The sequence below is a fragment of the Mytilus galloprovincialis genome, chromosome 5 (assembly GCF_965363235.1).
Source record: "Mytilus galloprovincialis chromosome 5, xbMytGall1.hap1.1, whole genome shotgun sequence".
Classification (NCBI taxonomy): domain Eukaryota; kingdom Metazoa; phylum Mollusca; class Bivalvia; order Mytilida; family Mytilidae; genus Mytilus; species Mytilus galloprovincialis.
The window spans coordinates 33,413,084-33,435,483 of record NC_134842.1 but is presented as its reverse complement, the minus strand read 5'-3'; the positions used below and the strand labels follow the sequence as shown (position 1 = coordinate 33,435,483).

The window sequence follows — 22,400 nt, the reverse complement described above, 5'->3', positions numbered from 1 at the left end:
TCAGAATAATGCATTCTATAATATTCATCAAAGTCATAAATCGATGTTCTCCCAGTCATTGGCCTTTGTCCCCTTTTAGCAAAGCCTTGTTGTTGATAAAATTGACCGCCTTTGTGGTCAGAGTGATGTTCTTCTTTTCTTCTAGCATATTCGGGTCTATTGACACCTCGATCATACATTCTTCTAGTTGACGAATTTCCTAATACCTCATATGCCTGAGAAATTTCTTGAAACTTGAGGTGGGCCTCGGGAGATGGGCTGACATCTGGATGATATTTCTTCGACATGGTATAGTAAGCTTGCTTAATTTGCTGCTGGTTAGCTTTTGGGGTTATTCCAAGGATATCATAATAATATGAAGGTGATTTCTGTTTTCTATGATTTGATGACCATCGTGTCTGTCCAATACAGAAAGGACTGTATAAAATGCTAGTCCCTTGCAAACCTGAGGAAATTCCCCTGCCTACAGAATATTTAGCATTCATGACCTTCGGAGCTAAGTTTTGGTTTTAATTTCATTCAATTTGTCCCATTTAACTCAATCCATCAATAAATGGAGGTTTATCTGGTAATTGTTTCATATATAGAATTGTATTCAAGTATTTCTAGTTCATATTCAATGCATATTTTGCAAAAATTGGTGCTGTACAACCTGTCAACAAACACCGTTGCGTAATCCCGTACGCGTCAAGAGTTCAAAAGATAGAGATCAAATATTATCTTCGGTTAATATAAAATAATTCCTCTAAAAGTCTGATCTCAACTATTTCAAACCTAATGTATTGTAATTGATTAATGAAATTGCCAGAGCATTCTCAATATCCAAGAGTTAAATAATTGTTCTAATGCTTCTATATTCATTGCAGAATATATTTCATTTTAATGGGATTTGCAGTAATAAATTTTTGAGACCGGTACCTAGACTCTGAGTTTTAATTGAAGTGTCAAACAGCAACAATGGCACATGGTGGAAGACCAGAAAGACAAGCTCCTCCAGAAATAGTCAGTAACATCTCAAAAGTTGCATTTCAAAAACAGTGAAATCGTGTTTATGGATATTGTATTCTTGTGTCAGCAATTATAAGAAATCCAAATAATATTTTATCTGGTGAAATGACATCTCATTGCAGTTTTAGATCTCTTGACTCTAAGACTGTACCACTATCCAAATTGCTGTACCACTATCCGAATAATATTTTCTAGCAAAATGTCCCCTGAATGAGGGTAGGTTTGCCCTTTCGGCCTAGCCAAGATCAGATGTGCATTTCATATTGGGTCTCTGTTATAGGCTTGTAAAGACATTGAAGAAGATAAACTTTACATAAGTAATACATCTTTGAACTGAAGAAGAGAATGATGGGTTTCACAATGAATATCAAATATCTTGTATAGGTGTTACCGTTTTGAAAAAAAACACTAAAATACACGCTGAAAATGGGCAAAATTTCATGTTATGTTGTTTCATTTAAAATTCACTGTTTTTATCAATTGATAGTTAATAAGTGAACTTAATTTGAACTACATTATTGGTTCACTGTTATAGACAATTTATTCATCTTTCTTTTACTGGTTGTTGCAACAAAAAATCTTCAGTGGTTACAAAGTTATGATAAAAAGTTGAATACTATGCGCTTGTTATGCAATTTTGTACTTTTGTTTTTAGCTTGCTCATCAGTGTAGTGATAAAAGAGAAAAAAAAATCAAATTTATGCTATTATGTGTTTTGTTTTCTCTTCCAGTATATACATTATCAAAAACTACCTCATTTATCAAAATTGCAGTACCCTAGCTGGAGATATATGCCATCAAAGTTGGATATACATGTACAAATAAAGTGAAAAAATGTCTTGTCCGTAGATATGCATTCCCTAGTAAACTGGAAGCATAATTACATTAATGTTGCATTGCTAAGTTCCTGTTCTTTTGTAGATATGAAAACACTACTAACATTTTTTTCTACCATCTATTAATAGAGGAAAAAATTCAAAAATATGTCAGAATGTCTTGTCCGTAGACATGTCTTTTTATCAATATTGCTTGGCTTTATGGGTCTTAATTAGTCCTATGTGTTGTTTAAACTTAGAAATATCTTATATTTAATAAATAAATGGTAATTTAAGTGTTCTCAATTTTTGTAAAATAACTTTACAGGAGTGGATTTTAAAAAGTGTCAGATTATCAGTCATAAAAAGCATACCTTATTTTACTTCAATATTGTTTATTCCAGTTGCTGCATACCTTAAAAGATTAACTAAATCAAATGAAGAAAAAGTACTTCTCTCTCTCTAACTTTATCTTTTGCATTTCAGTATTAACAGCAGACGAGGAAGTGTCTACGGACAAGACACTTGTACATAACAAGTATTAAATTCAATTATTTGTCTGCTATGGAACTTAAATCTTATTTATAGGTGATGAAAGTTATCTATTCAAATTAAAACTCAGTATTTTCAACATAAATATAGTCACAATTAATTCTAACAGATTTTTTTTTAACTGAAATTGTCTTGTCCGTAGACATTACCCCAATATATTTGTATCCAATTTCCTTGAGTTCAGCCTAATTTAATAGGTAAAATGTATGTTATTTTTTCAAGAGAACACATTCAACTATGTCAAAATTGAGTTTTAATAATAGTTTGATTGTTTTAAACAGTCAGATACATTTGTATATGGATTTCAGTTAAAAGAAAGTGTCTTCATTTTGGCTTAATCAATAAATTATTGAGATATGTAAAGAATTATGGCTACATTTTTATATTTTCCAAAATTTAAAAAACACAGCTTAAAATTTAATTAGTAACTTTTAATCTTAACTTTAACAATCATCTTTGAAAGCATTTAATTGAATATCAATAAAATGTCTTGTCCGTAGACATTATCAAAATGTATTTGTTTCCATTTTCCTCAAAGTTAAGCATCATTTGATAGATAAACCTGATAAAATGTATGTTTTTTTTTCAAGAGAACACTTTCAGCTATATCTGTATATCAAAATTAGGTTTTAATAATTCATTTCATTAAATATGAATACAATGTCTTGTCCGTAGACAAAACATATAAATTGTATTGCTAAGTTTGATTGTTTATTGTAAGAATATGCATCAAGTTATTTTAATGTTCTATACACCAAAAGAAAGGTTTTTTTTGGAAGTTTTGTTATTTATAGATAAGTTTAGATACAGTTTTATCAGATAAGATTAATGATCAAAGAAAGCTACTGTTGTTTGAAATAACTGTGAGTTAAACATGTTCTTGTCATTTTTTTTTCAATTAAAATGTTTGATATTCAATAATTCTAAACATATTTTGTTGTCTTTGTCATTGACCAAAAATCTGACACTGGTGACCATGTCTTGAAGGCAACCATTAAAGAAAATTATACAGTTTTTAAACACCATTTATTTAATAAAAATATTAAATATTTCTTCCAAAAACTGCATGTAATTATATAAATGCTTCCAGTGTTAGCCTAACGATGGCAATTTTTCATAATTTAAACCATTTTTGAACCAAAATATCAAAAGAGTTTTTCCCTGAGGTGATACTCATTTTTGACTTGATGTGAAACACAAAATGCACATCTGATTGCGGCTAGGCCGATTACCTTTTGGCGTCAAACACTACAGTCATTTTTGGCTATTGTAAATGTTATAGCGTCAAATGGGTTAAAATTGAACTATATTACATGATTCTTCAAAATATCCCTATCGTGATTTGTTAGAGGTCTCAAACAATTGTCGTTATTGTTATCTCTGGAAGAAAGTTAACGTGATTTGTCAAAATCAGTCATTGTTTCTATCGTTCAAAAGAAAGTGTACATCATGTGTACATATTATCGTCGTGCACCAACAATTACCGTTAATGTCATTTGGGAGGAATTGCCCCATAAGGACCCTCTTAAATGCAGGTCTCTTAACCCCTGTCCAAATTATGTTATCTGATGAAATCACACCTCAATAAGGATCTTTGAATCACCACCCAAGTTTAATATATTGTCTGTTGAAATGGCACTTCAATCTTTCAATGCAGGTCTTTAAACTGTTAAATCGCTATCCTTATGATTATAACGACACCTCAATACAGGTCTGTGTACAATTATCCAAATTTTATTATATGGCATTATGGCAAAATCATGAATCTCTTGGGTCTAGGTTAAACTTTTAATCACAAATTCAATAAAAAAAAAAAAAAAATATCAACCTTTAAACCACAAAAATTGGTACCCGTTTATGAAAAATAAATAAAAGAATATCCCTGTTTTGAGAACAATATATATCTCATTGACAAATTAAAAGTCCAACATGTAAGATTAGGGAGAGAGATTGTCTTACCATCATGACCATGTTTACATGATTTTTGTTAATATAGAAAGAAACATAATGTGGATTCAGTTTACTCGAACATCTCAGTTTTCACAAATATACATTGCCAAATCTTTTCTTTGATCATTTAGATTTTTAACTTATCTAAAAGAAAGTATTTAGACTAAGTCTACAGCTAGAAAATCTGTAAAAGAAATGGTAAAAATCTATTAACCAAAGAATTTTTTGTGAAAGCTGACATCCAAGGGACCATCAAATACAATACAAATACATATACATAGTCTTTTCTTGTCTGAATTATGATGCCCAATAATTTGAATTAATTAAGTTAAATTTCATGCAAGTGATTACATATTGATTACATTGATTATTATAACAATTTAACAAAATCAAATCTTCTGTGCAGATCAATTTCTGATTTAAAACTCTGATATTCAAACTTAAATCAGTTAATGTCACAAATGTAATGTGAATTAAGAATTGAGTTTCAAAATTTTATAATGTGCAAAACCAAACATTGCCAACATCTTAAATGTTGTTGACAAATTAACATTTGAAATAGCCCCTACATATCTTATATTAATTTGTTGACTTTTTTTATGCCCCATTTATGGGCATTATGTTTTCTGGTCTGTTCATTCGTTCCTTTGTTCATCCGTCTGTTTGTCCGTTCGTCTGTCCCGCTTCAGGTTAAAGTTTTGGTTAAAGTTTTTGGTTGAGGTTGTTTTTGATGAAGTTAAAGTCCAATCAAGTTGAAACTTAGTAAACATGTTCCCTTTGATATAATTTTTCTAATTTTAATGCCAAATTAGAGATTTTATCCCATTTTCACGGTCCACTGCACATAGAAAAAGATAGTTCAGATGGGGCATCAGTGTACTTGGGACACATTCTTGTTATCTCATGAGTTTTGCATATATTTTATAACATTTTTGTTGTATTTCAGTTTTATAATGAAGATGAAGCCAGAAAATACACATCAAAGTAAGATATAGTGTGCAAATTAAGATAAAAACATACTTAATTATTTTTTCTAATCAAATTTCTCCGTACAGTGTAACATTGTACATCATGTACATGTACTAATTTGCCCAGAAAAACGTAGAGTAAAGATGTACAAAATGGATATCAGTCAAACCTTACATAAACTATTTCTGTACAGATAGCGAAAGAGTTACAATGTATCAGTCAAACCTTACATAAACTATCTCTGTTCCGATAGAGAAAGAGTTACAATGTATCAGTCAAACCTTACATAAACTATTTCTGTTCCGATAGAGAAAGAGTTACAATGTATCAGTCAAACCTTACATAAACTATCTCTGTTCCGATAGAGAAAGAGTTACAATGTATCAGTCAAACCTTACATAAACTATTTCTGTACAGATAGCGAAAGAGTTACAATGTATCAGTCAAACCTTACATAAACTATCTCTGTTCCGATAGAGAAAGAGTTACAATGTATCAGTCAAACCTTACATAAACTATTTCTGTACAGATAGCGAAAGAGTTACAATGTATCAGTCAAACCTTACATAAACTATTTCTGTTCCGATAGAGAAAGAGTTACAATGTATTAGTCAAACCTTACTTAAACCACTTCTGAATACTGTAACTGTCAAATCTTTAAAAAAAAAAAAAAGAAAGTTGAACCTCATCTTTTAATAAAATATGGTAATAGGCAAACTTTTATTAAACCACTTCTTAATATTTAACATGTTTAACAGTCAAACCTGCTTTAAAAATGCATATAAACAATATGTTGTTGATTTATTATTATATGTGGATTTGGTGGAAAAAGGTCAGTCGATAGAATAAAAAGTTTTAAGTGTAACATCATTATTTATTTTATATTTGATAGTACTCGAATGATTGAAATACAGAATCAGTTGTCAGAAAGAGCTATTGAACTACTGGGATTACCTGAAGATCAGCCATGTTTTATATTAGATGTTGGGTAATTGTTTTATTAATTTCTTTAAAACTTGCACAGTAACTTTCAGACAAATAATGCATTTGAAATGGTTTCTTTTGATAAGTATATATTTTGATACTTTTTTAAGATATATAACTACCATTATTTATAGCTATATATTTGTTATATTTTATTATATTATAGTATAATTGATAATGCATGGAGAATGATAATCTGGAACTTGGAGTTATTAAATATAGTAGAAATGACAATATGTTATTTAGTATTATGCAAAATTGAGAACAAAGTTGTTTAATTACGATAATGATTAGTATATATATAACTTTATTTCCTCTATTATAGAGATTTGGTGTACATGAAATATATAAATCAGAAAATCAAAAACAAAGAATTAAAGTCACTGTTTAAAGTTAATATAAGAAAACATGAGCACTGTCAATAATATCGATTACAGACACATCTTCTATCGATTGTAGAAATCTCTGCAGATTTTTTCAAAGTGACGAACACAAGTCTTAGAGAAAAAAGTTAATTTATGATGTTAAATATATGATATTTCACTAAATCAATGAATGTTTGTTGTTTTTTATAGATGTGGATCTGGACTAATCAATGAATGTTTGTGTTTTATAGGTGTGGATCTGGACTAATCAATGAATTTTGTGTTTTATAGGTGTGGGTCTGAACTAATCAATGAATGTTTGTGTTTTATAGGTGTGGATCTGGACTAATCAATGAATGTTTGTGTTTTATAGGTGTGGATCTGGACTAATCAATGAATTTTGTGTTTTATAGGTGTGGATCTGGACTAATCAATGAATGTTTGTGTTTTATAGGTGTGGATCTGGACTAATCAATGAATTTTGTGTTTTATAGGTGTGGATCTGGACTAATCAATGAATGTTTGTGTTTTATAGGTGTGGATCTGGACTAATCAATGAATTTTGTGTTTTATAGGTGTGGGTCTGGACTAATCAATGAATGTTTGTGTTTTATAGGTGTGGATCTGGACTAATCAATGAATTTTGTGTTTTATAGGTGTGGATCTGGACTAATCAATGAATGTTTGTGTTTTATAGGTGTGGATCTGGACTAATCAATGAATGTTTGTGTTTTATAGGTGTGGATCTGGACTAATCAATGAATGTTTGTGTTTTATAGGTGTGGATCTGGACTAATCAATGAATTTTGTGTTTTATAGATGTGGATCTGGACTAATCAATGAATGTTTGTGTTTTATAGGTGTGGATCTGGACTAATCAATGAATGTTTGTGTTTTATAGGTGTGGATCTGGACTAATCAATGAATTTTGTGTTTTATAGGTGTGGATCTGGACTAATCAATGAATGTTTGTGTTTTATAGGTGTGGATCTGGACTAATCAATGAATGTTTGTGTTTTATAGGTGTGGATCTGGACTAATCAATGAATGTTTGTGTTTTATAGGTGTGGATCTGGACTAATCAATGAATGTTTGTGTTTTATAGGTGTGGATCTGGACTAATCAATGAATGTTTGTGTTTTATAGGTGTGGATCTGGACTAATCAATGAATGTTTGTGTTTTATAGGTGTGGATCTGGACTAATCAATGAATGTTTGTGTTTTATAGGTGTGGGTCTGGACTAATCAATGAATGTTTGTGTTTTATAGGTGTGGATCTGGACTAATCAATGCATGTTTGTGTTTTATAGGTGTGGATCTGGACTAATCAATGAATGTTTGTGTTTTATAGGTGTGGATCTGGACTAATCAATGAATGTTTGTGTTTTATAGGTGTGGATCTGGACTAAGTGGTGAATGTTTGACAGATAATGGACACTGTTGGATAGGTGTGGATATTAGTCCCTCCATGCTTGGTAATTTATTGATTATATAGTAAAACTGAAATAAAACAAATACAGATACATGCAGTACAAATTGCTCATATTTTCTCTAAATCCATTGAATAGAGTATAATATCTTATCAAAAGACTGATTCTAAATATGTAGAGCAAATTGATAGACAAACAACTAAGAAAAATACATGGTCAAGATAGCCTAACATGGTACATGCACATAATGTGCTTGGGTTAAACCAGTGTTTATGCTCACAACCTCTTCTTTGCTGATCTACCAGGTAGATCATGAGTTTGTAAACACACAACAACAAACAAACTGTAAGGTCCAACTGCCAACACGATGAATATTTTACTGGATTAAATAAAGAAAAATGATAATTTCATTCATTTTCAGAATTAAATGCTAAACATATGTATGTCAATAAATGTATAACCAAACTTGTTCGTCAAAATTTGGTTAGTATTTGCATTTTGCAACAGCCTTTAACCTGATAGCAATTAAAAAGATAGTTTTATGCCCAACATACAATAGTAGAGGGGCATCATGTTTTCCGGTCTGTGCACCTGTTCGTTCGTCTGTTTGTCCGTCTGTCCCGCTTCAGGTTAAGGTTTTTGGTCAAGGTAGAATTTGATGAAGCTGAAGTCCAATCAACTTGAAACTTAGTGCACATGTTGTCATTCCCAATGGTATGATCTTTCTAATTTTAATGCCAAATTAGATTTTTTACCCAATTTCACGGTCCATTGAATATATGGAAAATGATAGTGCAAGTGGGGCATCCGTGCGCTTTGAACACATTCTTGTTTTTTTTATTTCTTAAAATTCATATAGCTGTATTCTTTCTCAGAGATTAAGTATGCATGTAGCATATTAAGGATTCATAAGTTTATACCAAAACATTTTAAGTACTTTTCATACCAAGCACAACCTGTGCAGCTGACATGTCTTTATTAATGTTTTTGAAATTTGTAGATGTAGCAGTAGATAAAGAATCTGAAGGAGATCTTGTGTTGAGTGATATGGGAGAGGGTATGCCCTTCAAGGCAGGAACATTCGATGCAGTCATTAGGTAAAAATCCAGAGAGGCTGAAAACATTGGAATTCTGTAGTTTTTATTCATCCAGTAATCTAGTTATTTGGTTATTGTTTCAGAGTGGCATCAACAGTACTATAATAAGTGTTGTTCTGGTAGGAAATTCAATTGTTCCAAAAGGAGGTAGAGGCATTTTGTCAAATTTCTATTTTCTTATCAGTTTAGTATTAGATTAATTTATGATGTTATTTCCTATGGGTAAATTTCAGAAGAATTCGTAGAGAATTCTTTATTATTTTACAAAAAAAAGTCATCAAGTTAATATTGGTAGTTGGTGTTGAATTGATCAATTAAATGATATTTAGACAGATCTCAACTAAGTTTGAACTATTTCTTTTCAGTATATCAGCTTTACAGTGGTTATGTAATGCAGATAAGAAATATCACCATCCACCAAAGAGATTATTCCAGTTTTTCACTACATTGTATGCTTGTCTGGTAAGAATATATGTAAATGTATTACGCAGGATAGCCATCATTGTTTTCCTAGGTTGCTGTCTGCAATATTTGTTTATTGTTTAAGAAGAATCCATTGGGTTTTTCTCGCTTTAATTGTTTTACATTATGTCATTTAGTGCCTTTTATGTCTTGCTATACAACATGGGATTTTACTCATTGATGAAGGCCTCATGATAATCCATAGATGTTTAAAATGTATATAATACATCTACGTCCTTGAGACTTTGATAGAGAGTTGTCTTAATACCACATCACCTTATTTAACGACAGCAAACAAACTTTTGCGTACCGTAGATACTCGCCTAAAAGTCGATCCGACTATAAGTCGGATGCCCTTTTCAGCTCCAAATTCTGAGGATTTAGTCTTGACCCTCGTATAAGTCGGACACAATTTTGACATTTTTTTTTTGCAGCTGACAGTTACTGAACGCCGGTAAAACCAATGCAAAAATATTCATTTTCTGCATGAATGTTTGTTTGGTTTGAAATTAGTTGATGTTGATTATGATAATTTATATAGCTGTTAATAATAAAGATGTATTTATTCCTGTTGTTTTGTTCACTGTTTGATTACAGATTAGCCATGTGTTGTTTACGTAATGCATCAATGATTTTGTAGGGTATGACTAACAACCTATTGTTTGAGAAAAGCGAACATAAACCAATATGAACCTGAAAAAATTTAAAGTCAATCAATATTTTTCACAGCACACATAACTCAGTGTTAAAAGAACATGTACACTTCATAATTCTTATTATATTGTGATGATAAAGGATTAAAAAAAATAAGTGAAGCTAATCAACTTTATATTAAAATAACTTCCAACTCATTAGTGTCATCTGTTCACCTATCACTGATATTTTTCACACCTTTAGTGAATACAACTCTTTGTCTCTTAATTAGGGGTTATCAATGGATTATATTGGCTTGCCAATCAATTTTGTAATCTTTGTGTTTACCTGAGACATTTTAATGAATAATATTTTGATCTTGGGAATGAATCTTAAAATTATTTTTGATTATTGTATGATTTATAAGTACTGAATTGATATCATGATATCACAATAATGGCACAATAAATCCGCTGAATACATCCTTTTACATAGTTGGTACATTGTTATCTCGTTTTCATTTTTGGTTCTTGGCTCTTTCTTTTGGGTTTATGCACAAACCATTTGACCATGAAAATCAATAAACAAACCGGAAACAGTCGGAAATTCAACACAAATTGACAGAAAAAAAGTTAACAAAGTACAAATAAAACACAAAGACAGTATTGTAGTCATTTATTTTCAACAAAAACTTTTTATTCAAGGATTTATGTAGGTTTGGCAATCACCAACGTAGTTTTGACCAGGGAATTCACTCCTGACCACTTTTCTCGAGCTTGGATTTTTCCTCTGGTCTCGGGATCTCGCTTATAAGTCGGTACCCCTCTCTGGATTCTGAATTTTACTCCCAAACTTCCGACTTATAAGCGAGTATCTACGGTAGTATAATGGTATCATGTCGTCGTCCGAAGACACATTTAGTTTCCGGAACCATAACTTTAGATTTAGTGAATGGATCTCTATAAATTTTTACCAGAAGGTTTAATACCACTAAAGGAAGGTTGGGATTGATTTTGGGGGTTATGGTCCCAACAGTTTAGGAATAAGGGGCCAAAAAATGGGCCCAAAATAAGTATTTTTGTAGTTTTCAAACAATAACTTGTGTTTAAGTGTATGAATCTCTCTGAAATTATACCACAAGTTACCATATCATGAAGGGATGGTTAGTAATGACTTTGGGGGTTTATGGCTCAAAATGTTTTGGAATTAGGGGCTAAAAATGGTGAAATTAGGGGCAAAATAGGGGAAAAACTAGGTTTTCCGGAAACGATAACTTTAGATTTAGTGAATGGATCTCTATAAATTTTACCAGAAGGTTCAATACCACTAAAAGAAGGTTGGGATTGATTTTGGGGATGTAGTCCCAATAGTTTAAGAATTAGGAACCAAAAGGGGGCCCAAAATAAGCATTTTTGTAGTTTTCAAACAATAACTTGTGTTTAAGAGTATGAATCTCTCTGAAATTATACCACAAGTTTCCATACCATTAAGGGATGGTTAGTAATGACTTTGGGGGGTTATGGCTCAATATGTTTTGGAATTGGGGCAAAACACAGGGGGGAAACTAAGTTTTTTGGTCAATGGACAATTAAGACAATTTTAAAGCAGTGTAAGGGAGGTAATTCAAAAGCAGTTAACATACAATGTTTGGTATGTTCGGATTTACCTCCCTTACATTATTTGTAAATAATGTTTAAATAAATGTCAGGTTTTGGACTTATTGCAAAAAAAAGGGGGGGTAGTAGACTAGTAGTTTTCAATTTTTTTCCCAAATTTCTCAAATTCCAAATTTTTGAAAAGTTTGATGAAGAAATCTTTAATTGCACAATCTTGCATAATAGATTTGCAAGATCTTGACATTTGTTTTGTGTCAGAAACTCATATTATGTCAAAAATTTGATCACAGGCCTGGAAATTATAATATTTTTTTTATATATAAATCAAGCTTGAATGTTGTGTCCGGCCCAACTGTTCAGGGTTCGACCTCTGCAGTCATTTAAAGCTGCGCCCTGCAGAGCACCTGGTTTTTGTATTATATTGATTTTACTCACTTGAAACTTGCACATGTATCAGATTCAATTAACTTGATGGCATGTTTGCAAAAGAAAAATGTGTAATGTTTGTTTTTATTGTGAGACAAGTTAGCAAACAGTTTTAAGATGTGATATTTGCCATAATTTGGTGATGGCTTCTGATATTATGACATTAAGCCTTGAAATCAAAACTTATTGAATCTTTATGCCATATATTCATGATTAGTTAAGGGTTTTAAACTCTTATTATTGTTAAACATCAAGAGCCTAAAGTAAATTTCTTTAATTTTGGTGGTTACCCTTTTTCATACTTTTAAAAAAAAAGTTGGAGCTTAGAATATACTTAACTTTTATTATTGAAAAAAAATATATATTTCCAGTGTAGAGGAGGCAAAGCTGTATTCCAGCTATATCCAGAAAACAGTCAACAGGTATATTTTGTAAAATAAGCCGTTGTTATATCTTGTACATTTTCGGATTTTAACACAATGGTCATAGAAAAAAAAAAATGATAAACCAAAACTGCTGAATAAAGCCTATTATCCTGACAGTAAAAAAAACATCTTTTCAATGATTGAAAAGGAAATACAAATGTAATGTCAGCAATGTATTTGAGAGGAAAAATAAAGAACTGAAGAAGGCCAATGGCCGAAACGTCTTGAAAAATTAGTTTATTTATACAATTAATTAAATTTTTGTCATCCTTCAGATACAGTTTGATATGTTATACTATTGATACATTTGACATAACACTTCACCTACTTGTTTTATATTCTCATTTTCGTTTAATGTACATATTCAAGCATTTATGTAATGAAAATTTGAAACATGCATTTGTTCTGGTAAAGTAAGATTAGGTTGAAGATACGTATTAACCTAATGAAATGAGATTTAAGATGAGAAATACTGTAACAGTGTTATTACTTGATGGTGTTTAATTTTATAGTTTGGTCAGTGGCAGCATTATCATTGGACCTAGTTTTTCTCATCTTCATATTTTCTTTTCAGCTAGAATTGATAACACAACAAGCAATGAAGGCAGGGTTTACAGGAGGTCTTGTTGTAGATTTTCCTAACAGTACAAAGGCTAAAAAGTATGTTGCTTGTACAATAGCAATCATAAAGCATTAAAAAAATTCGTGCTGTCAATTTTGATTTTATGAAGATCTGTTGAATTTACTACTGTTTTCATCAAGTGGATATGGGGAGGTTAGAAAAGACTTTAAAAAAAAAACCCAAAACCAACATAGTTTCTAATGTGTATTTTGCACACAATAAATAGAAAATTACCATGAATGATGCACAATAAATGATCCAGGACCAATGTTTGAAATCTGCTTGACTTCAGAATCTTCAAGTTTTGAGTAAATTTAAATTGCACACTTCTTATGTTGCTACTCAATACTTTTCTGGGCTATCAAATAAAGTAACATCTTATTTTGCTCCCCAATACTTGAGGATGCATTTAAATAGTGTTAACATCTTATTTTGTAGAATGTTTTTATGTTTATTTGCTGGAGGCCAACCACAGCAGCTCCCAAAGGGACTTGGTACAGAAGGTTCTAATACTTCACAAAATCAAGTAGCTTACAGTGATAAAAGGTACAATTTGTTTGAAACAGGGATACAGTTTAAAACTTATAAGTAAAGATAAATTATTAAAGGGCTTTGTGCAGAAATATTGTTAGTATGACTTTAAATTTTCAATTGATACAACAAAAAATACTGGCGTATTAGTACCTTGACAGATAGGCACACACAAATTTTGACTGACTATATTCTTGGGAAAACTAAAGAAAATACAGATCTACATGTATTTGGATCGTGACAAAAGTAATTTTGCCAGAAATAAAAGCACACAGATGTAGGTTAATATCTGAAGTCGGTAAATCATTGTTGAAAAATAATCCAATGCAATTTTTTTATTAGAAAAAATTGCCATTCCAAATGTTTGTTACTGTGGGTAATTTTATTGTTTATGCACCAAAATGAAGAAAAAAACAGTATGTTATTAAACAGTTGTTATATTTTTAGTGCATGCTTTGGACAGTATTACCGGTAGGTAGATTTATTTTGCAATGATGAATTATGATTTAATAACATGATGAAAAAATGACAATTGATAGTGTAATGTATTGTTAAAAAAGAATAATGAAAAATCCATGGTAACAAAGTATTTTTTTGAAATTATAATATTTTTTTTATATATAAAAGTTTTTTCCATTTCTACAGACAAAACTTTAAACAGTTAAGAGGTAAAAATCCAAAGAAAAGTAGAGATTGGATTTTAGAGAAAAAAGAAAGAAGGAGGAGACAAGGGAAGTAAGTAAAACATAATCAAAACTGTGGTTGTCAAGTGTCCAATAGACAAAATATACCAAATTGGCTTTTCAAGCTCATTAGTGGGTCTCATTGGGGTGTCAGCATGATGTGGGATTGGACGATTTTTTTTTTAACATGACGCATGAAATTTAAATCAGTTTGCATGAGAACAAAAAATGAAATGTACGGGACACCTGAAATTACAAGCGATATTATTTAAATGATCAGCAGGATATTAGGTTCAGACCCCCTCATAAGTCAAAGACAAACTGCCAACACCATGGGAAAAACTGTAAATTAATTAATGACAAACAACAGTTCACAAAACACAAAGCAAAAAGTTATTGATAATTGCCAGTAATTTTTTATGCCCACCAATTTCTTACATCACAATAATTAATTTTACAAATTAGTCCACTGTTCAACAATCACAATAATTAGTGTTCACAATTATTTCTGAATATACAGTAAATTATTGTCAGTATTACTTATAAAAGAACTATTTGTTATTCTTTTTGTTTTTTTTTCAGAGAATGTAGACCTGATACAAAATACACAGGAAGAAAGAGGAAAGCACAATTTTAAAATAAAATTGTTTATTTATGAACTTTAATGATGTGTGTAATTTACTTAGCTGCCTTGGCTTATTAAAGATTGTACACAAAGATATGTGAATATGGCTATGCAAATTTATCAACTCAGACTGTGGAACCAAGAAAATTGCTACAAACAAATATTTTACTGATATAAATTTTATGACGATATAAGAATGCTTTTTGGAACAAAGACTGTTTGGTTGGCTTAAGATCTGTGTGTTATTTATGGACAAAAACAACTTAATTGTTAACAGAAACTACCTTGTTAATCTGTATTGTTAGATATTACAATAAATGTCTTTATACAAATCCTTATTTCATCTTTAATTTGAATATAAACATTGCTGTAAGATGGCATTGGATACAATTCTTGGTTAAAACTGTATTATTTTTTATATTCAGTGAAATTAAAAGATCAGATAGACACTTTGCAGGAACCTTATTTAAACTTTACCCTTCTGTAAGAGTAGACGATTCCGACAGATAACCAATCTATCTATCTGTCTGTAGGACTAGACTACTTCGAAAGAGGGTAGTACAATGACTTCATGGTTCAAAAGATATTACCTTAACCTTCACACTCAATGCTATCAGCTGTAAATACAAATGTATTGGAAAATTGTGACAGGATAGGTTTTTCAAAAATATAAACTTTGTTTTAAAAAAAATTGATAGTACATTTGTATTGATAGTATAGTTTATGTGCAAAAATTTAATAAATCTCAAATATTTGTCTTGTGCAACAATCACAAATATAAATGCAAGTGAGATTTTGTAGTAAATTTTACAGTACATTGATTAATTGTAATTGGTTCAACTGGTCTTATTCTGCTTTGATATGGCTGAAAATGATAGATGGTCATTATTGATTAGTACTAGTTGAAATATACCTTTCTCCAATAATGGAGTACATGAGACTGGGACTCTCTGTCATAAAACTTTACTCAGTACTAGAAGTACAAAACTAGCTTTATAGCTGACTATGCGGTATGGGCTTTGCTCATTGTTGAAGGCTGTACGGTGACCTATTACTTGTTAATGTCTGTGTCATTTTGGTCTTTTGTGGATAGTTGTCTCATTGGCAATCATACCACATCTTCTTTTTTATATATTAGAAACACCAAATCAATTAATTTGATTGCTTTATTTCTGGTTCTTCAGTACGATAACCATGCCCAAAACTTGATGATCAGTTGATCTATTGCATCTTGTATCTGAGAAACAGACCAAACCACAAAAAACATAGATCAATGAATAACAAGAATGTGTCCTAAGAACACGAATGCTCTACTCGCACTATCATTTTCTATGTTCATTGGACTGTGAAAATGGGGTAAAATCTCTAATTTGGCATTAACATTTGAAAGATCATATCGTAGGGAACATGTGTACTAAGTTTCAAGTTCATTGGACTTCAACTTGATCAACAAGAGTGCACAGGCTGAAATGTCTTGCCTTCTTTACTAATCATTGATATTTTAAGAAAAACAGACCAAAGCACAAAAACTTCACACTGAGCAATGAACCATGAAAATAAGGTCAAGGTCAAATAAACCTGCACGACTGACATATAGATCTTTTGGTGTAATACCACCAAATCATGGTACGTCACATCCGGTTGTATACGAAACAAAGATAAGTTCTGCACATTTTTTTGAAAAGTGCAAATTTAACAAAGACTAATAGGGGAAAATCAATGGTGGTATTACACCTATAATATTTCCATACACCAAATATAGTTGACCTATTGCATATATAGTATTAGCAAAATAGACTAAAACTCAAAAACTTAACTTTGACCACTGAACCATGAAAATGAGGTCAAGGTCAGATGACACCTGCCAGCTAGACATGTACACCTTACAATCATTCCATACACCAAATATAATTGACTTATTGCATACAGTAAAAGAAAAACAGACCAAAACACAAAAACTTAACTATAACCACTGAACCATGAAAATGAGGTCAAGCTCAGATGACACCTGCCAGTTGGACATGAACACCTAACAGTCCTTCCAGACACTGAATATACTAGACCTATTGCTTATAGTATCTGAGACATGGACTTGACCACTAAAACTTAACCTTGTTCACTGATCCATGAAATGAGGTCAAGTCAAGTGAAAATTGTCTAACAGGCATGAAGACCTTGCAAGGTACGCACATACCAAGTATAGTTATCCTATTACTCATAATAAGAGTGAAATTAACATTACAAAAAAATTTAACTTTTTTTCAAGTAGTCACTGAACCATGATAATGAGGTCAAGGACATTGGACATGTGACTGACAGAAACTTCGTAACATGAGGCATCTGTATACAAGATATGGAGCATCTAGGTATTCCACCTGCTAAAATATAAAGCTTTTAAGAAGTAAGCTAACACCGCTGCCTTAGCGGGATCACTATCCCTATGTCTCGAGCTTTCTTCGACAAAAGTCCTAGGCTTGACAACAAGAATGTGTCCCAAGAACATGAATGCCCCATTCGCACTATCATTTTCTATGTTCATTGGACCGTAAAAATGGGGTAAAATCTCTAATTTGGCATTAAAATTAGAAAATCATATCATAGGGAACATGTGAACTAAGTTTCAAGTTGATTGGACTTCAACTCTATCAATAACTACCTCGACCAAAAACTTTAACCTGAAGCAGGACAGACAGACGAACTGACGGACACACAGACCAGAAAACATAATGCTCATAAATGGGGCATAAAAACGAGGTCAAAGCAAGCTTAAACATGTACACATTATAACAAGAGTGCACACGCTGAAATGTCTCGCCTTTTGTACTAACCATTGATACTTTGTTGATAGTCCTAAATATAAAGCTTTATTACAACTGTCACATAAACTCAAAATTAACCAAGAAAAGTAAACATTGATCAATGAACCGTGAAAATGAAGTCAAGGTCAGATGAACCATGCCAGGCAGACATGTACAGCTAACAATTCTTCCATATAACAAATATATTTCACCTATTGCTTATAAATTAAGAAAAACAGACCAAAACACAAATGCTTAACACTTAGCAATGAACTGTGAAAATGATGTCAAGGTTAAATAAAACCTGCACGACTGACATATAGATCTGATCTGATCATAAAATATTTCCATACACCAAATATTGTTGACCTATTGCATATAGTATTAGAAAAATAGACCAAAAACTCAAACTTAACTTTGACCACTGGACCATGAAAATGAGGTCAAGGTCAGATGACACCTGCCAGTTGGACATGTACACCTTACAGTTCTTCCATATGATACACGGAATATACTAGACCAATTGCATATAGTATATGAGATATGGACTTGACCACCAAAACTTAACCTTGTTCAGTGATCCATGAAATGAGGTCGGGGTCAAGTGAAAACTGTCTGACGGGTACGAGGACCGAGCAAGGTACACACATACCAAATATAGTTATCCTATTACTTATAATAAGAGATAATTTAACATTAAAAAAATCTTAACTTTTTATACGACCGCAAAAATTTTAATTTTTTGGTCGTATATTGCTATCACGTTGGCGTCGTCGTCTGCGTCGTCGTCGTCGTCCGAATACTTTTAGTTTTCGCACTCTAACTTTAGTAAAAGTGAATAGAAATCAATTAAATTTTAACACAAGGTTTATGACCACAAAAGGAAGGTTGGGATTGATTTTGGGAGTTTTGGTCCCAACATTTTAGGAATATGGGGCCAAAAAGGGCCCAAATAAGCATTTTCTTGGTTTTCGCACTATAACTTTAGTTTAAGTGAATAGAAATCTATGAAATTTTGACACAAGGTTTATGACCACAAAAGGAAGGTTGGGATTGATTTTGGGAGTTTTGGTTCCAACAGTTTAGGAATTAAGGGCCAAAAAAGGGCCCAAATAAGCATTATTCTTGGTTTTCGCACAATAACTTTAGTATAAGTAAATAGAAATCAATGAAATTTTAACACAAGGTTTATGACCACAAAAGGAAGGTTGGGTTTGATTTTGGGAGTTTTGGTCCTAACAGTTTAGGAATAAGGGGCCCAAAGGGTCCAAAATTGAACTTTGTGTGATTTCATCAAAAATTGAATAAGTGGGGTTCTTTGATATGCCAAATCTAACTATGCATGTAGATTCTTAATTTTTGGTCCCGTTTTCAAATTGGTCTACATTAAGGTCCAAAGGGTCCAAAATTAAACTTAGTTTGTTTTTAACAAAAATTGAATCCTTGGGGTTCTTTGATATGCTGAATTTAAAAATGCACTTAGATTTTTAATTATTGGCCTAGTTTTTAAGTTGGTCCAAATGGGGGTCCAAAATTAAACTTTGTTTGATTTCATCAAAAATTGAATAAATGGGTTCATTGATATGCCAAATCTAACTGTGTATGTAGATTCTTAATTTTTGGTCCAGTTTTCAAATTGGTCTACATTAAGGTCCAAAGGGTCCAAAATTAAACTAAGTTTGATTTTAACAAAAATTAAATTCTTGGGCTTATTTGATATGCTTTATCTAAATATGTACTTTGATTTTTGATTATGGGCCCAGTTTTCAAGTTGGTCCGAATCAGGATTCCATATCAAGTATTGTGCAATAGCAAGAAATTTTCAATTGCACAGTATTGCACAATAGCAAGAAATATCTAATTGCACAATATTGTGCAATAGCAATTAATTTTCAATTGGAGTTATCTTTCTTTGTATAGAATAGTAGTTGATAATATATGTTGAAAATTTGCCAGACATGACTATGATGTCATTTTCTATTTTTAAGTGCCAATAACTTTATGTAAATAACTTCATTGGAAATTTGCCAATATAAAATGTTGCTGATGAAGCTTTTTTTCCTTATCTTATCTAAAATGTTTTTAGATAATGTATGTTGGACATTTGCCAGACATGACTATGATGTCATTTTCTATTTTTATTTGCCAATAACTTTATGTAAATAACTTCATTGGAAATTTGCCAATATAAAATGTTGCTGATGAAGTTTTTTTTATTGTTTTATACAATAAACATTGTGTATTCACTTTTACTACCAACCAATCTTTACCATTCAGTGATAACAAGCACTTTATTTTACATTTTAATATTTTATGATGTATTTAAATGAGTAGTTATTGTTGCAAACTCCATTAGAAATTTGAATTGATATCAGTTTTGGAAAAAGGGAAACGGGGATGTGAAAAAAAAGGGGGGGGGGGGGGGTTTAAATTTTTCTCATTTCAGATTTCATAAATAAAAAGAAAATTTCTTCAAACATTTTTTTGAGAGGATTAATATTCAACAGCATAGTGAATTGCTCAAAGGCAAAAAAAACCTTTTAAGTTCATTAGACCACATTCATTCTGTGTCAGAAACCTATGCTGTGTCAACTATTTAATTTTAGATTTAAAAAGTTTGAAGAAGAAATCTTTGATTTGTAAAATCTTGACATTTGTTTTGTGTAAAAAAAAAAACATGTAATGTCAAAAATTTGATCACAATCCAAATTCAGAGCTGTATCACGCTTGAATGTTTTGTCCATACTTGCCCCAACTGTTCAGGGTTCGACCTCTGCGGTCGTATAAAGCTGCGCCCTGCGGAGCACCTGGTTTTTCAAGTCACTGAACTATGAAAACGAGCCCCAAGGACATAATTGGACATGTGACTGATGGAAAGTTTGTAACATGAGGCATCTATATACAAAGTATGAAGCATCCAGGTCTTCCACCTTCTAAAATATAAAGCTTTTAAGAAGTTAGCTAACTATCCCTATGTCCAGCCTTCTGCAACAAAAGTTGCAGGGTTGAGGTCTTCCACCTTCTAAAATATAAAGCTTTTAAGAAGTTAGCTAACTATCCCTATGTCCAGCCTTCTGCAACAAAAGTTGCAGGCTTGACAATTATACCATACATTTGAATGGTCTTGTATGCATGATTTGAACTTTTTATTAGGCACTGAAGAATCTGCAGCCTCATAGAACTTTACTTAAATGACTTAAGAAAATTATGTTCATGATTGCACAACACTTTTTTGCACTACATGTACTGGCGAATGAATGAGTTACCTATCCGACAGTGAAATTCACAAATGACACCTTTCTGCTATCAGGTGGTGTGAATAAAAGCCACATCCCGTTTTTATATTACCGCAAATATTTTTGCGGTCGTATATTGGCATCACCTTGTCGTCCGAAGACGGGTGGTTTCCGGATAATAACTTTAGTTTAAGTGAATAGAAAACAATAAAATTTTAACACAATGTTTATAACCACAAAAGGAAGCTTGGGGTTGAATTTGGGGGTTGTGGTCCCCAAGGTTTAGGAATTAGGGGCCCAAAACAAGCATTTATCTAGTGCGAGTACAAAAAGTATTTCAATTGTTCTAATACCATAAGTAGAAGGTTGGGATATATTTTGTGGGTTATGGAGCAAACAGTCTAGGAATAAAGAACCAAAAACAAGCATTTTTAATTGGAGTTATCTTTCTTTGTCCAGAATGGTTGTTGAATCACCTAAACCCAATGAAATTTTTGAAAATTGGAGTTATCTTAAAATTGAAGATTTTTTTAGTTTTTGTTCTCTCAACTTAAGTTTGTCTCAACTAAATTTAATGAAATGTGTATATAATGCTTATTACCTCTAAACTCAGTTCAAGTTCTATTTTTGGCAGCTTAACTTTTACAGTTCTTGAGTTATGTCCCTTTATAGCGTTTTATGCTAGCGGGGCATCATCCGTGTCTCTTTGGACACATTCCCCATTTATTTTTTTAGAAGTTACTATTAATAAATATTAATTTTAACCATGACTGTATGACATTTTATGACGTATTTAAATGAGTAGTTATTGTTGCAAACTCCATTATAAATTTGAATTGAGATCATTTTTGGAATAAGGGAAAGGAAGAGGTGAAAAAATGGGGGGGGGGGGGGGGGGGGGGGGGTCATTTTTTTCTCATTTCAGAAATTAAAAAGAAAGTTTCTTCAAAATTTTTTTTTTGCTAGGATTAATATTCAACAGCAGTCTAAAGCCACAGTGAATTGCTCAAAAGCAAAAAAAAAAATATAAGTTCATGAGACCACATTCATTCTGTATCATATGCTGTGTCAACTATTTAATCAAAATCTAAAATTCAGAGCTGTATCCAGCTTGTGTGTTGTGTCCATACTAGCCCCAAACGTTCAGGGTTCAACCTCTGCTGTTGTATAAAG

General features: G+C 31.7%; 1 protein-coding gene and 1 pseudogene across 1 annotated transcript; one reads left to right on the top strand and one right to left on the bottom strand.

The window, feature by feature from the left end:
- Positions 1–876: 876 nt before the first annotated feature.
- LOC143075655 (18S rRNA (guanine-N(7))-methyltransferase-like) lies at positions 877–15,531 on the top strand. The gene is made up of 11 exons (XM_076251165.1): positions 877–1,002; positions 5,272–5,309; positions 6,187–6,282; positions 8,036–8,118; positions 9,074–9,170; positions 9,536–9,632; positions 12,679–12,729; positions 13,307–13,392; positions 13,793–13,900; positions 14,531–14,620; positions 15,151–15,531. The coding sequence occupies exons 1-11, from the start codon at positions 958–960 to the stop codon at positions 15,203–15,205; spliced, it is 846 nt and encodes a 281-aa protein (XP_076107280.1). The 5' UTR covers positions 877–957; the 3' UTR covers positions 15,206–15,531.
- On the bottom strand, positions 7,294–7,878 carry LOC143076902 (uncharacterized; annotated as a pseudogene).
- Positions 15,532–22,400: the final 6,869 nt, after the last annotated feature.